The sequence below is a fragment of the Nelumbo lutea genome, chromosome 3 (genome assembly GCF_056320005.1).
Source record: "Nelumbo lutea isolate HS-2025 chromosome 3, American lotus-T2T, whole genome shotgun sequence".
In the NCBI taxonomy this organism is placed as follows: Eukaryota; Viridiplantae; Streptophyta; class Magnoliopsida; order Proteales; family Nelumbonaceae; genus Nelumbo; species Nelumbo lutea.
This window is the reverse complement of record NC_142686.1, coordinates 110,105,759-110,120,782: the sequence shown is the minus strand read 5'-3', so window position 1 is coordinate 110,120,782 and position 15,024 is coordinate 110,105,759. Positions and strand designations below refer to the sequence as shown.

The 15,024-nt window shown below is 34.6% G+C and overlaps 2 protein-coding genes across 5 annotated transcripts in view; both read right to left on the bottom strand.

Moving 5' to 3' along the window:
• Positions 1-5,139, bottom strand: part of GEX2 (gamete expressed 2) — a 33,461-nt gene extending 28,322 nt beyond the window's left edge. For 3 of the 4 annotated variants that reach the window (XR_016109058.1, XM_088974765.1, XM_088974767.1), the window contains exons 1-3: positions 4,845-5,070; positions 4,272-4,604; positions 2,825-3,163 (exon numbers count right to left, since the gene is read on the bottom strand). Coding sequence is in view for 3 of the 4 variants with exons in the window: in XM_088974765.1 (XP_088830891.1) it covers positions 2,825-3,163; positions 4,272-4,604; positions 4,845-4,929 (757 nt within the window). In the remaining variant the exon portion in view is untranslated. Of the gene's footprint in view, positions 1-2,824; positions 3,164-4,271; positions 4,605-4,844 lie in introns of all 4 variants that reach the window. The other variant, XM_088974766.1, reaches the window with a different exon arrangement.
• Positions 5,140-6,430: 1,291 nt separating this feature from the next.
• Positions 6,431-9,335, bottom strand: LOC148867579 (large ribosomal subunit protein eL18x). The gene is made up of 5 exons (XM_088974761.1): positions 9,285-9,335; positions 9,122-9,211; positions 8,902-9,030; positions 8,596-8,778; positions 6,431-6,798 (listed from the first exon to the last, which is right to left on the bottom strand). Exons 1-5 carry the CDS (start codon positions 9,285-9,287, stop codon positions 6,640-6,642), a joined length of 564 nt encoding a protein of 187 aa, XP_088830887.1. The 5' UTR covers positions 9,288-9,335; the 3' UTR covers positions 6,431-6,639.
• Between the last annotated feature and the right edge of the window lie 5,689 nt (positions 9,336-15,024).

Here is a 15,024-nt window from a genome sequence, read left to right as displayed (position 1 = left end):
GCCCAGTTGCTTAACATGGTCAAACACGTTTTAAAGCCTGGCCAAATCCCTAAATGCCCCTAAAACTTTTTAAAATGATCCATTCCCCCTTCTTTTAAACCCAATTGGAGTTCTTTCCCTTTCAACAATGGAAGAGAACATCATCTTCCACTATTATCGCCTGCACTGCATCTTCTCCAACGAGCATTGTAGGCATTGATGGTGAGGTGGTATTATGTGAACCACGTGTTTCATTTCCTATTTGGCTTATTCTCAAACATTTCAATATTAATGTCCTTACATTTTTATAATTTTCCATCCTGCCCTTTATCTCTCCTTTCCTAATTCTTCTCCAATGCCAAGTCTCCAACTCCACCCCCACTTTTTACATGTGCAATGCATGTGCCACTCAACTGGTTAAAAAAATACTAGAAGAACAAAATGGCAAAGTTAGGTCACATTCTTCTTTTCTTTTTCCCTTTATTAGGTTGGCTATATGACGGGTTTATGGCTTGACACTTGCCCCTACCTGAAGAAGGGAAAGGGAACACAGAGCCATTTTAGGCCCAAGAAATGCTTCCAGGAGTATGATATTCAGGTGGCATTAATCTCTTTTATAGTGTGATGTGACTCTATGTATTGGCAGTGCATCCCCATCAAATCCTAACCCAAAATAAGACGTGGCCAAAGGTGTAAAGGGTCAATATCCAATGGTGGCCCTGGCTAGCCTTGGGAGGGGTAAATTGGATATGGACCTTTTTGCACAAAGTGGTCACTCCTAGACTTGAACCTGTGTTTTCATGCTTGCTAGTCCAAGATTTTACCATCCCACCAAGAAATGACCCATGTTCTCACACATTGTGGCCAATGGTGTGACTCTTATAAAGACTACCCTTCATCTCTATTCCCTTTGAAAAAGTAGATAATTGATTAATATAAGTGGGAAGTAGGAAGTTTAAGTATTCAAAGGAACAAGAAGAAACAGAGAGTCCAAAAAACAATATATCTTTTATAAACCCAGTGCCCTTTCATTTTCTTCATCTGTTGGAGATAGTATTGCCATATTGTGTATCCCATTTTGTGTGGTTACTATCTTGCACCTTTTCTGCCTTCTTTTTGTGCAATAAAGTTCTGCTCTTGTCCTAACTATCAATCATTTATATTTAATATTATATTTTCATTTCATATTCATCCTTCCCCTAACCAGCCAACTCCTTATTAGCCTTTTTCATCCCAATCAATCACCTCATTTCTCTCCAGACCAATGTTGCTAGACTCAGACCGGACATTAAACTGTTTTTGTTACTGGATCGCAGATCAGATGATACAAGCACTGAGCTGATCCAGTGACCCATGTGTCATATTCAAACAATGTTATATATTATATAATGTTAACATAAATAAAATAGTAGCCTTATGGCTGTTGTCATTTACTTTCATACTTGCAATCAACGTTATAGTTAACTTACTTGCATTTTAACATAAAATATATATATTGTAAAAATATTATGAAAAACAAAAGTATATACAAGGTTGCATGTGATTCAATGTTTGTATCTTAACTTTCAAAGAAGAGGTGCAGGTCCAGATCCCTTCAATATGGTTTTTGTGACAACAATGAATATATTGGCTCAGGTGGTTGATTAGAAACTGGTTCAACTGCCTGGTCCAATCCAAGTTTGACAACATTGCTTCAAACCCTTGCAATTGAAAAATCCTAAAAGAAACATATTGCCTCCATTCAAACAACTCCTAACCTCTTCTATCTCTTTGGCATTCATCAGACATTCAGACTGATTCAAAATTAGTTTTTCTTGTTGTATTTTTCTAACTTCTCCCCATTTTAGTCTCACGAGTGTTTCTGGTAGGCTCCTTTTACAGTAATGACCATCTAAGTTTCCCCACTCCACCAACAAGACTCCCCCAGATTATCTGTTTGCCCTTTTTTTCCTTTTATAGTCCTAACCTCCTTTGCTACTAGTTTAATACATTCAGTCACCTTAATCAGTAGTCTTTTCATTTGAACTGCATTTCCTTTCAACCATTAACTTGTCTCTAAATTGTACTAGTTTTTTCACTTTGAAAATCCATCATCTAACTCTTGATCACTTATTTTATCCTCTCTTTTCTTCCATCTTTTACTACAAAGTACAAACTTCCAAAACCATAACCTATGTTGTGTTGTTACAATTTTTCTTGGAATAAATTTATTTAAGAATTCCTTTATTTCTACAAATATGTAACCTAGTGGAATCGAAATATAACTTTTTGGGAGTATTGAATTAAAAGTTATTCTGTATGGGTATATTTTCACGACTACTTATATCACTTATTTGTCTAGTTTTTACTTGTTTGTGGTGCTTTGCTTTAGCATTTAATTAAAAGATTCAACAACGTGTTTCCTTTGATGCTTTCAGTTTTTACTTTTTAGTATGCTTTGCCTTAGCAGGTTGCTCAGAAGATTCAATGATTTTATTCCTTTGATGCTTGCGGATTTTAGTATACAAGAATTTGGGAGAACCCATTTCCTCCAAGGATGGGAAGCCTTCACATGGCTAGCAGAAGATTTGGGAAGCCTGGAAAGAAAAGAATTAGGGAATTCAAGGAGTAAATCCTAACATAACATCATTTGTGCTTCTTAAGAATAGGATATTCAAGGTTCTCCTCCCTCCCTTAAGAGTTAGGGAATTTAAAACCTTAATAATCCTGATTTTTACTGCAATCACTCAAAATACTGTGATGTTCAAATTCAATGGTGAAAATAATGGACACAAAAAGCAATTTTTTGAAGTGCATTAACAGTTAGTATATAGAAATCTGATGTATCTAAACTAAACTGATTCACCTGGTTTCACCTTTAATGGTAAGGGTGAGCCAATTAAGCTTTGATTTTCCCCCTCTATATGTAATTTGAAGCTTCCTGCTATCGTAACAACAAATTCGACCACAAGATAACCAAATTCATTCCAATCCACATGAGTGATGTTAAGAGAACTTGCAAGGGAACCATTTTCATATAATGCAGTCAACATAAATTTATAAGAATAGGGTTCTGCACTTATTGATGAGATATTATTCCCAAATGCATCTTTTGGAAGTATCATAACTGCAGCTTTTGTTCCTGCTACAAACTCATTCACAATATCCATCCGTGAAGCAACACAAACAGATGGGTACATACGACCTTCAATCAGAGCGTACATGAAAAAAATACAAAATCATTAAAATGTGGAAAAATGATTAAAATGAAAAAAAAAATCAACCATCAAGTTTGGAAAGGGGCTTACAGTAAGAAACTAGAATTTCACTATTACAATATTTTTATCCCAATTTGGTGGCAAACCATAAATAGCAAAGTTCATGTTAAAAAAGTGAACAGATAGGTTTATATTCACATGCTCAAAAATTAGTCACTGTGATTCCATCATGCTTTAACTGTGTATTGCATCTCATGATCACAGGCTAAAATGACATTACAACCATTAACAAAATAGATTAATACTCTGAAATTTCATGAGTTTTTAACATTAGAATAACCAAAGTGGCTTCAGTATGCTAATCATAAGCATCAGTTACTCCATAATCTTGCTTTTCCATTTCCTTGGCTACACAATATCAAGCCTTATTAAAGAGCATGTAGTCAAAGTCGGACAAGAGATAATATTGGCCATTGGAATAAGTATAAAAATAGGATAGAAAAATCAAATATTTTTTTATATATTTAAATCTAAAGGAGTTACTAATGTGTAAGGCAAAAATAAATGTTCCCCATACAAAATTATTATAGTATAGTTTCGAAGTTGTGAGTCTTGTGACACAGCATGAAAATCATCAACTGAGTGGCCTTTCCTTGCATTAGAATGACAGTAATATCAATCACATATAAAACGGTGATGGTGAGAAAGACGATCACAAGAAAATAAAACCTTCCAGGTCAATTTTTAAATGTTTAAATGGGAAAATTAATAAGTTTAAACTTTGAAAAACACATACAAGAATGCTATACACTCATGAACGATGATAAGATTCAATGCCAAATTTACTGATTCGTAATGCATTATTATTAATAAGCTAACATTAGAAAACTGAAAACAGATAAATATCTTTTTTTTTTCCATTTGCAGACAGAAACCTCAGCTAACCTTACCTCAAATCAAACCATAAATATGGAAACACATTGAGATTGAACTGTTCCACATCTAATTTTCTGCTCAATAGATAATGCCAGTGAAAAAAAAAAAAAAAACGAAACCTGAGTGGGTGTTACTGTTACAAATGGATTGAAATGGTACCTGGCAAAACTAGAAAATGAAGTGAGGAATCTGAAATTGCAAAATAATCATCGTTGATCATCACATTAAACAACCCAACCGTAAATGGTATGAAGGAAATACTCCAATCAGTACAATCCCCACCAAGTGATGAAAAGACACCAGATATATAGGAACTATTTCCGCTTTTCCCATTCACCGAAATTGTAAGATTAACTGGGTATCCGTCAAGAAGGTTCTCGCCATTGACAATATAGTCAAGCACTTTGATCTTGATGGTTGCTATATCACCAGCGTCGAATGTGTTCTTATCATCTAACCAACTAAAAGCAAATTTAGGCAAGGGTCTTTCAACTGCGATACATTTGGAAAAGAAAAAACACAAAATCATAAAAATAGCACACACTTTACAGATCTATAAAAAAAATGAAAATGCATTAGATTTAAGGCCACCAAACTTGATAGTCTTAACTTGTTAGCCTACGCAAGATTTTTAGAATTCATTAAATTTACTGTCTCTTTCACCTGAACTCATGAAATCGTCTTCTGTGGTCTAAGTGTCTTGTTAGGCGAGATAGGAAGACAAAAACTTACCCAACGTACCTGACTCCAAAAGCTCGGTAGAAAAGCTTGTAAAGAGGGAGACGGCGAAGACGAGAATGACTATGCAGAATCGCATTTGGGGTAGTGAAAGGGATTGGAGTTATGAATAACTATATCAGAATAGAGTACATGTATGGGGTTGCAGAGAGAGGACGGAGGACGGGAGGAGGGAAGGGGACAAGCGATTGGATTTGAAGTTTGAAGCCGTTTTCAGGCAGGCAGTACCGCAGTAGGGAGAGGCAGAGGCTACCGCCTACCGGCTTGACAGTTGTTTAAAAAAAAGGCCGCCTCGTCTGATTTTTGAGCGGTTATTGACGGTTGGGAGGGAGGTTGGAGATGTGGGGGCGTAGTGCTGCGTGCTGCCCACTGTTGTCGCGCCTTTGTTCCTATCTCTATCTGGATTCTGGGCCTGCAGCTGCAGACTGCTGTTGGCCTGTTGCCTCGTATCCAGTTTCATTAATGGGCCTAGCCCAATGCGGCAATGCTGGTGGATTGTGGTTTGAAGTCTTACGAGTTACGACCATCACAATCAAGTATCAACGAGACGCACTTGAGCACCGTATAGATTCGTGTCCGTGTGAGGTACGTAAGATGTAGATTACAAATTTTACACGTGTGGCCTTAATAGAACAGAACTTCCCAATTCCCAAACGAGACACGTGCCATTTTAGAAGTCTGATTCAGGGACCATTTGGTTTTTAGATTGGGATTCGGTGATCATTTATAAAATATTCAAAATTAAGTAGGAAATCGTGATCACACCATTAATATTAACTGGCTATATGGTGGGCGACCCAGCTATGGGCAATAGCCGCTTTGTTGAATGTTGGTTACAGAAAGGGATATTAACTAGCCAAATGAGAATCAATGAATCATGACCGGCTCGTCAACCATTTACTTCTGGTCTCTAGAATGCAGATTACGGCCTACATATTATGATTCTGGGATATTAGCAAACCGTTAAGATTTCCGACATTTAAAATTGCACAGTTCCGACATTTAAAATCCCGAAGTTGTTTCTCACAATTCTGAAACCCAAACAGGACTTTAGAATGCCCCGTCGAATGGTGACATCTAGCAGAAATTGTCCTGGGCCAACACCTGAAAACTTTTACAACTGTTTTCTCAATAAACATACTCCGAAAATTGTGACACTTTGAATCTGTTTGGTTTAAAGGAAAATGCAGGGAAAGGAAGGGAAACCTTTAAAAAATCCTTGTATTCAAAATACTGAAGAGGTTGTAAAAAAACCTTTACAAATTTTCCCCTACCCCTTTTCGTTCAAACCAAACATAGCCTTTTTTCAAATGACCCGTTGGAAAATGCCGAAATAATCATATCTTTTTACACCAAAAGCAAAAAGACCATCCGGGAATGTGTTGAGTCAAGATTCAGCAAATGCAACAATTATTTCATGGATCAACTGGGGTTTCAGAGATATAAATCCCCCATTCTTTTTTGATCGATAAAATCATACTCATAGCCCATGTCAGTAATCCTCGTAGCAGACAAGCTAATAATAATAAGACTTCAGATTGAAGCAACATCAACAAATCTGAACATACAGTTAGAAGTCATTTTATGGGAAAAAAATCTATGAATGTACTGCCATTCATTTTCAAACTTGTCAAAGTTCAATTCATCTAGTATTAACTATTAAGGGCGAACGAAAAGAAACAAACACCAGCAATTGATATCTAAACGACCAACAAAAATTGAACCACAACAGAAGGTAAATATTTGCCTCACTAATATCCCTACACCTCAAGACAGCATAATAAATGACTCAAACCCTAAAACCTCTGCTGTTCCTTCTCCCTCTGGCCCTCTCAAATTTCCTTCCCTTGGACCGCACATATGGTTTAGTGTGGCTGTGTGGCACACCAGGAGCCTTACCAAAGTGCTTAACTGCTTCACGAGCATTCTTAGGACCCCTGAGGAGAACCTGCAACATGGATTTAAAAAAAGGCTCAATAACCAAGCAACTTAAAGTAATCGTGGAAGATATTTTCCTTTTCCTAATCAATTAAACATGTTGCAAGTGACGGATCGAAAATAGCTAGGAACATGCAACAAAGGACATGGGTTGCAATAGTATCGTAATTTAATAATGGAAATGACGACACCTAAGAGAGCAAGATGGCAGAACAGAAATAATGTAGTCCCCATAGAGTTGGGACAAGGCTTCGCTCAGTTGAGTTGAAAGTAATCAACAATTGAGAGAAAATGTTAAATGGACACTTTTCGCAGAATGGATCATCTGAAACACCCCTTCACATTATTCACATTAAAAACTACAGTAATTGAAAAGCATTAATTGAAAATACTCGAGGCCAGCTACATTAATCCAATCCCATCAATGTGCTCTACCAAAGAGCCATTATATTTAATCTTCCCCTTTTCTCTTTTAAAGCCTTCTAGCACCAAGTAACACATTCTCTGAGATATAGTCATTGTGCTCTATCTACACACAAGGACAAAGAATCCTTATCATTTCTCTTAATTTGTTAAGTTTAAGATAACTTTTGAGTATGAACGCTTAGGGCTGCTTCATGAAATTATATATATCCATGGATCATGAAAGTGCTTATGTGAGAACTTCATCTAACATTTACTTCCACAAATCTTTTGAATCTGAATAGCTTTAGATTAAGGGCAAAATCATAGAACTGAGCCTCTAAAACCCAGGATACATACAAGCGCCTTGGATCCCAAGGCTCAGTTTGGAAGGAGTACGAATACAAATATGTAGAGTGCAAAACCTTACACTTTGTATTATTTTGTATGTATTTGTACTGTACATGTTTGTATTTGTACTCCTTACAAACTGAGCCCAAACAATATGTTTTCAGAACCTATGTCATGGCAATAGTGTGATTAAATGTGCCTAGCACCACCAGAAGTTGTACAAAAATAATTTTCATATTCTTGAAAGTTGAAACTTTTTATGGTCCCAGTACGAAACATCATGTTTACGAGTTATTCCATGGCATTCACCTATGCACCAAACACTAGCAAAATGAATTCCGGAAACAAAATGATTGCATCACGAGATCCACTAAACAAGTCAGGCCTTCAAGTTCAATGATACATCAAAAACTGTCCCAAGTAATAAAAAGTTACACAAGTAGAGCACTCTTAACTTCCACTAGAACTTCCCAAAGCAAACAAAATCCTACACACCAGCCTAAATGTTAAACTAAACACAAAGCATCTCAGCTATAAACAGACCCAAAAGCCTTATTAAAAATAAAAAATAAAGAGTACAAAAGAAAACCATTCAGCGAATTAAGTATCAGTCAATTGACCTATCCACCAAAAATACAAAGAGATCAACAGACGACTACCCAAAAAAGTGCAACCCCCAGTGCAAAGCATTCATTCTAGGGACGAGAGAACTGGTTGACGTAAAGGCTTGATGGACCATCTCCTAACCTACCCATTATCCTGCATTCGCCCAAGCATAATTTGGGAGTCTCCTACTACTTCCAAGCTAGAGAGGCCTAAGAAGAAACTCAATCGCTCCCCTTGAAGGAAAAAACCAGACGCACAAGGAAGGAATCTCCAATTACTCAGCCGCTATAACCCATTCTGCTTATCTTGTCCAGCATCTAACTAACATTTTCGATATGTAAATTAAACTAATATGCCCAACAAACATCTAATGTCAACGACTAAGGAAGAAAACTAAAAAAAGAAGTAATGATGGCGAAGAAAACCAAGGATGCATTTAACTCCATACCGTGTTCTGACCAAGAGGAGCCCTTAGAGCCAGCTGATCAAACGTCAAGCATTCTCCTCCCGCCTTCAAAATCCTTGCTCTTGCTGTCTCTGTAAACCTCAGAGCCGTCACCTTCAAAGCCGGTACCTCATAAACCCGAGTGTCGTCGGTGACCGTTCCAACAATCACCGCGATCTTATCCTCCTGAGAATCGCCAAGAGAAAAATATAGTAGTGAGAGGGAGCAGATATAAATGGTTTCGGAGAACCGACAAAGGTTTTCAGGGAAGATAATATGCAAAACATAAAAAAGGTGGGAATAGCCAACCTTTCCCTTCATGAAGCTAATCAATCTGGAAAGGGACATAGGAGCCTTGTTGACCCTGCTCATGAACAACCTCTTCAGTATCACCGCATTGAAGTTGCTTCCTGTCCTCCTTACGAGAAACCGATATAGCTGATCAAAGAAAATCCAAACAACATTCAGATGAGATGCACACAGGGAGAAAAAGAAAGAATATAAGAGAGGAAAAATCGGATGAACTTACCTTGACGAGTAGCTTGAGGTAAATATCATTAGATTTTGGGGCGGTTCGCTTGGTCTTCTTGCTTTTGCCTCCTGCAACTAAGTCGATACCCTGCCCATAATAAAAATGGGAAATGTCATTGGCAGAGGCACTAATCGAAATAGACAGAGAAGGGGGAGAATACCATTGCTGCGCTGCTGCTGCTGCCGCTTCTCCTCTTCTTCTTAGCCGCCGCGAGTGCTGATGGTCGAGAGAGGCTTTTGAATGAAATGGGAGAACTGTTTCTAGGGTTTTGGTGATTCACTCATTTGAAGAGGTCCATTGTGCTCTATGTACCCTAACCACCACGAACTATCTGATATAGAGGCCCCAATACCTCGGAGAAAAATAAATCGGATTGATTCGAATCGTAGGGTTATGCTTTGAGATAAATAAGGTTTATATTTGGGTTGGGCTTTTTTTAAGAGAGGCCGGTGTGGTTGCAAGTAAGCTCTTATTCTTGGCTGAGCCGTTAGGGTTAAGCTCTTATTCTTGTTTGATCTGGCCTGACTTAGCTCGTGGGTTGGGCTTAGTTGGTCCTGGGCCTACACCAACACGCACAACTCGAGCCTAGGGACAAATTATTGAAATCTCCCCTAAAGATTCTGGCCATTGGTAAAACGTCCCTGAAGTTTGATAATTGCATTACCTCCCCTGAACTCTCTAATACACTTGCAAGCCCGTCTTTGGTCTCTTTTCCAAATTCAATTATTTTTCATATTTGTCACTCATATCAATTGTTCAATGGTAAAGATGCAAATTTATTTATTTTTTGTTCATAAAATTTCTATTGTAGAGAATAGCCTCGATAGTAATTGATACAGAGATACTTGGCGAGTCTTAAATCACGCCATGTGGCATCAGCTAGATCAAATCTCGGTTGTACATTACCAATTACTTTCAACCACTCCTAAAGGTAAGGTTAGCTATAAAAAGGGTCACTGGCCTCAAGTTTAAGGCACTTAGAACCATTTTTGGCTACTAAAGACTAAGTTCTGAACTCTCGTCTTTTGCTTGGTTTAACCCCTCCTTAAGCACTAGGCTAACATGACCATCGGAATCTCCACCCTTGGGATAACATTTGGGGCTTCTGATGTGTGCTCTTCTCTTATTTACAGATCAAATATGTTGGCTTCGAACACTAACAAAATTATTTTGTTACCCTCGGCCTCATATTTGGCTAACTACATAACAAAGAAATACATGATGAAAAACAAAGCAACTACACTTAGCCCCGCATTGGCCCACTTGTCTACATGTCACCGCTAGGATCTCTCCTTTTTTTTTCATTTTTAGCAATGCTCTTCTCTTTCCTCTCACTTTCATCGAAGGAAAAATATCTAGTAGATTCATTCCAATCATCTCTAGGTTTACCATATAGGGCAACCGGAGGAATAAGATTATTCTTGAACATCTTTTCGTTTCTATTCCTTCCACAATCTCCACGAAATAAAAGGCCCATGTTAATATTCATATAAGTGTTATGAGTAATTCTTTCCCACCAATTCTCTATGTTTTCTTTCTCAGGAGCGGGTCTCGAATCAACCCAATCAAAAAGGTTCCAAACTTGCGCTTAGCATAATCACACTTCTCTATGAAAATGTGATTACAATCATCCAGTCCCTGCACACACTACACTTCTCTTTCACGTTTACTCCTCTCCTTCACAAGAAATTTTTGGAGGGCAATCTATGGACTATCAAGAGAGAAGTGGAAAATTTTAGTTTTGGAGGATAAATCAGATTCCATATCTTCATAATACCATTACTATTGTAGTAGAGTTCGAGGTTCCATTTGCTATAATCTTCATAATACCAAACCATTGTATCCTCATTTTCTTTTGAAGGGATGACGATTGACCTTATATTCTTCACGTATAAGCAAACCCCATAAGGCAATGAATCTTAGTTCCATCCCAAAATTATCATACTTTATCCATTATTATTTATTAGTAAATTTGCAAGTGCTTTGCACATGGCAATTTTAGATGATAAAAATAGTAATATACATCCAAATTATTTTAAATTTTGTATATATTTCTATGTGTATAAAATAATTCTATATTATAGATGTCCCAAATGTTTTCTACAAATGTTTTGTATTCTTATCTTTTTTTAAATTTTTATTATTTAATTATGACATCATGGATTGACCCATTTGACCTAGACGGTTGACCTTACCCACCACCTAGACAAAAGGACAATTTCATTTTTTGGTTCAATTTTGAAAAAAAAATGTAATTTATATTGTTAAAAGTATTTGATATAAATCTAATAACATAATTTATCGATGAGAAAATATCTTAAATATATCATTTAATGGGAGAGAATGGATGTTAGTACCTCAAATATATGACTTAATGAGAGGAATTTGAATGAAGTGAAAAATAATAGTTCAAATTATATTTTTTACCCTTGCAATTAAAAAAGGATAAATTCAAATTACATTTTTATATTTCCATCTGTATAAAAATAATTCTTATTTATGACACTTGTTTTTGTTTAATATGATGAATATACAATATTAGAGATGCACCCAATTTTTTCTTTTTTTGCAAAATTTATGTTTTTTTCATTTTTTTAATTTTTATCATGTTTTTAATCTTTATTATTTAATTATGACATCAAATATTGACACATTTGACCTAAAAGTTGAACTGTTGACCTGGACCAAATAGGAAATCAATTTCTTTTTTTTTTTTTGTTGGTTTTAAAATTGGTATGTCATTTGCATTATCAATGAAAACAAATTTCGTTTATGTCACTTTTTTTCTTTAATATGATTAATATAAAATATTAGAGAAATGGCCCATTTTTTCTACATCTTTTATTTAACTATGACATCATGGATTCATGCATTGGCCCAGATGGTTGAATTGGCTTACCCACCACTTGGATGGAAGAATGGTTCGTTTTTTTTTTTTGTTAATTTGAAAAAAAAGGTAAATTATTGAAACCTCCCCTAAAGTTTCTAACCGTTGCTGAAATCTCCCCTAAAGTTTGGTGATTGCAATCGCCTCCCTCAAATTTTCTAATACAGCTGCAAGTAGACCCCCCCTCCCCTCTCTTAGAATCCTCTAATAAGAGGCACACAAATGTCCAAAATAACCATATAGTTATTATTGAGGCTAGTTTTTGCATAACAAACAATACCAACTTTAACAACAAAAAAAAATTTTAATTGCAACTTTACCTTTGAGGGATTCATATGAAAGGAAAATTTATAAAATAAATCAATTTCAGAAAAGATTAGAAGGGTATGGAGTAGGGGGTGGCCACGAGCTAAGCTCCAACCTAATATATAGGCTTGTTTACTAACCGAGTCGAGCTCGAGCTTAATAAAGCTCGGCTCGTGAGGGTCACGAGCCTAATTGAGTATGTGCACATGGGGTGTCACCTCATCTACTAAGGGAGACCTCAGCTCGACACCTCGGCTACTAGGGGAGCCTCAACTTAGCATTTCAACAGCTGAGGGAGACCTCGACTTAGCACCTCGAATGCTAGGGAGACCTCAGCTCGACACTTCAGTAGTTGAGGAGACTTGCAATCAAAGGTAGCCAAGCTCAAGTCGAGCTTGAACTTCTAAGCTTTTGACTCGAGCTAAGCTCGAGCTCAAGTCTCTAATTCGAATCTAACTCAAGCTCGAGCTTGATAGTTTATGAGTGAGTTGAGCTCAAAAAGTTGGATATTCAGCTTGAATCCACCCCTAGTTTGGGGTATTGATTGATATGAAGGAAAAACTTGGAAAAGAAACATTTTAGTCAAAGTAATTATATGGTTATTTTGAACATTTTCATGCCTCTTGTTAGAGGGTTATAAGAGAAAGGTTAATGTTGCAACCGTGTTAAAGTTCAAGAGAGGTGATTGCAATTACCAAACTTCAAGGGAGGTTTTTCAGCAATGCTTATAAACTTCAGGGGACATTTTAGCATTTTACCCTTTAAAAACATGGGTTTTAGATTGCTAAAAATTATTTTTGTATTTGATAAAGATCTAATTATTAGAATTGTTAAATAAAAAATACCTCAAATATAATATTTAATGTGAGAGAATGTGAGTTAATACCTTAAATATAAGACATAATGAATGGGAATTAAATAAGATGAAAATTATAAATGATATTACATTATTAGCTCTTAGATTTAAAGCGGGACTAAATTCAAAAATAGGGGTAGCTTAGTAAAGTTCTACACCCTCATTGGTACTTTTGATAGTATAAATAAATATACTATATGTACGTTTGTATATATGTATGTATGCATTTATAAAATAAATGTAAATATACACTAAACATTCTAACTTTATGTGGAAATTTTAAATTACAATAAGAATTGTTATTATTATTATTATTAAATTTTGTATTCTATTTCCATCATAAATAAAACTAAATTTTATTTTAACAATTATTTTTATTTAACATGATGAATATATAACATTAGAAATGTTCCCAAATGTTTTAGACAAAATTCTATACTTTACAATTTTTTGTGTTTTATCTTTTTTTTTTATATTTATTATTCAATTATGACACCATGAGTTTATTTGAAAAGTTGGATAATTGACCCACCATCTAGGTAGGAAAATAGCTTTGCTTTTACATCAATTTTAATTATATATGTCATCTACATTATATAAATAATTTTTACTTATTACACAATCTTTTTTTGATATGATTAATATATTAGAGATGTGTGCAATTTTTTTATAATTTTTATATTATTTTGATTATTTGTACTTTTTTAATTTTTAAAAATTTATTATTTAACTATTCCATCATTGGTTAATCCATTTGACCCAACCTATGACCCAAAAAGGAAAATAGTTTGGCTTTTAGATTTTCTCTAGTTTTTTTATTTTTATTTTTGTGATTCTTTTTATTTTCTATTTTTAAAATTTTATTATTTGACTATGACATCATTTCATTTCTATGTTGATTTTAGATTTGACATTCCATTTTCATCATTAATAAAAACACTTCTTATATTTTATACTTATTTTGTTTAGTATAATGAATATGTAATATTAGAGATATGCCCAATTATATTTGTTTTTTCTATATTTTATATTTTATTTATTTTAATTTATTATTATTACATTGTCATTGTTGAATAACTCATTTAACCTCAAATGATTGAATTGCCTAAAGAAAATGGTTTTGTTTTCAAATTACTTTTCAAAATATTTATTTTTATACTATTAAGATTAATGTTGTTGATTTAATTAGTAGAATTTGATGATGAGAATAATATATTTCAAATATAGGATTTAATGAGAGAATATAACTTAGATATGAGATTTAATGAGAGAGAAGAGAATATGAAAATGGTTTTATTTCTAATTGGTTTTAAATTTTGTATTCCATTTCCATAATTAATAAAAATATTTCTTATTTATCATAATTATTATTGTTTGATATGCCAAATAGATGATATTAAAAATGTTCCTAAATTTTTCTTTAATTTCTATATATTTTTTGAATTTTATCTATTTTTAAATTTTTTATTATTTAATTGTGGCAACATGAGTTGGCCCATTTGACCCAAAATGGTTTAATTTCTTATCACCATCTAGATGATAACATTATTTTTTCCATGTATATTTTAAAAGTATAAGTTTTTATTTTATTCAAATTATTAATTTATAATGTATGGCACCGTGGCTTTTAATTAGTGGAATTTAGTGATGATAATAGATAAAAATGCTTTAAATATATGATTCAATGAGGGTGAATGGGAGTTAATACCTTAAATGTGGAAATTGAATGCATTGAATAATAGTATTCAATTTACATTGTTTACCCTCAAAATAAAGGGACCATATTTCAAAAAAGGGGGTGTTTTAGTCAAGAAAAATTCCAGAAATTTTAGAGGCTATTCGTACTTTTTA

Excerpts from the sequence above, each read along its gene's own strand:
- LOC148867579 (XM_088974761.1), bottom strand. Across the intron at positions 9,031-9,121 it reads ACCTCAAGCTACTCGTCAAG|CTATATCGGTTTCTCGTAAG; the intron begins GTAAGTTCATCC and ends TTCTTTGATCAG. Across the intron at positions 6,799-8,595 it reads CTCCTCTTGGTCAGAACACG|GTTCTCCTCAGGGGTCCTAA; the intron begins GTATGGAGTTAA and ends TCCATGTTGCAG.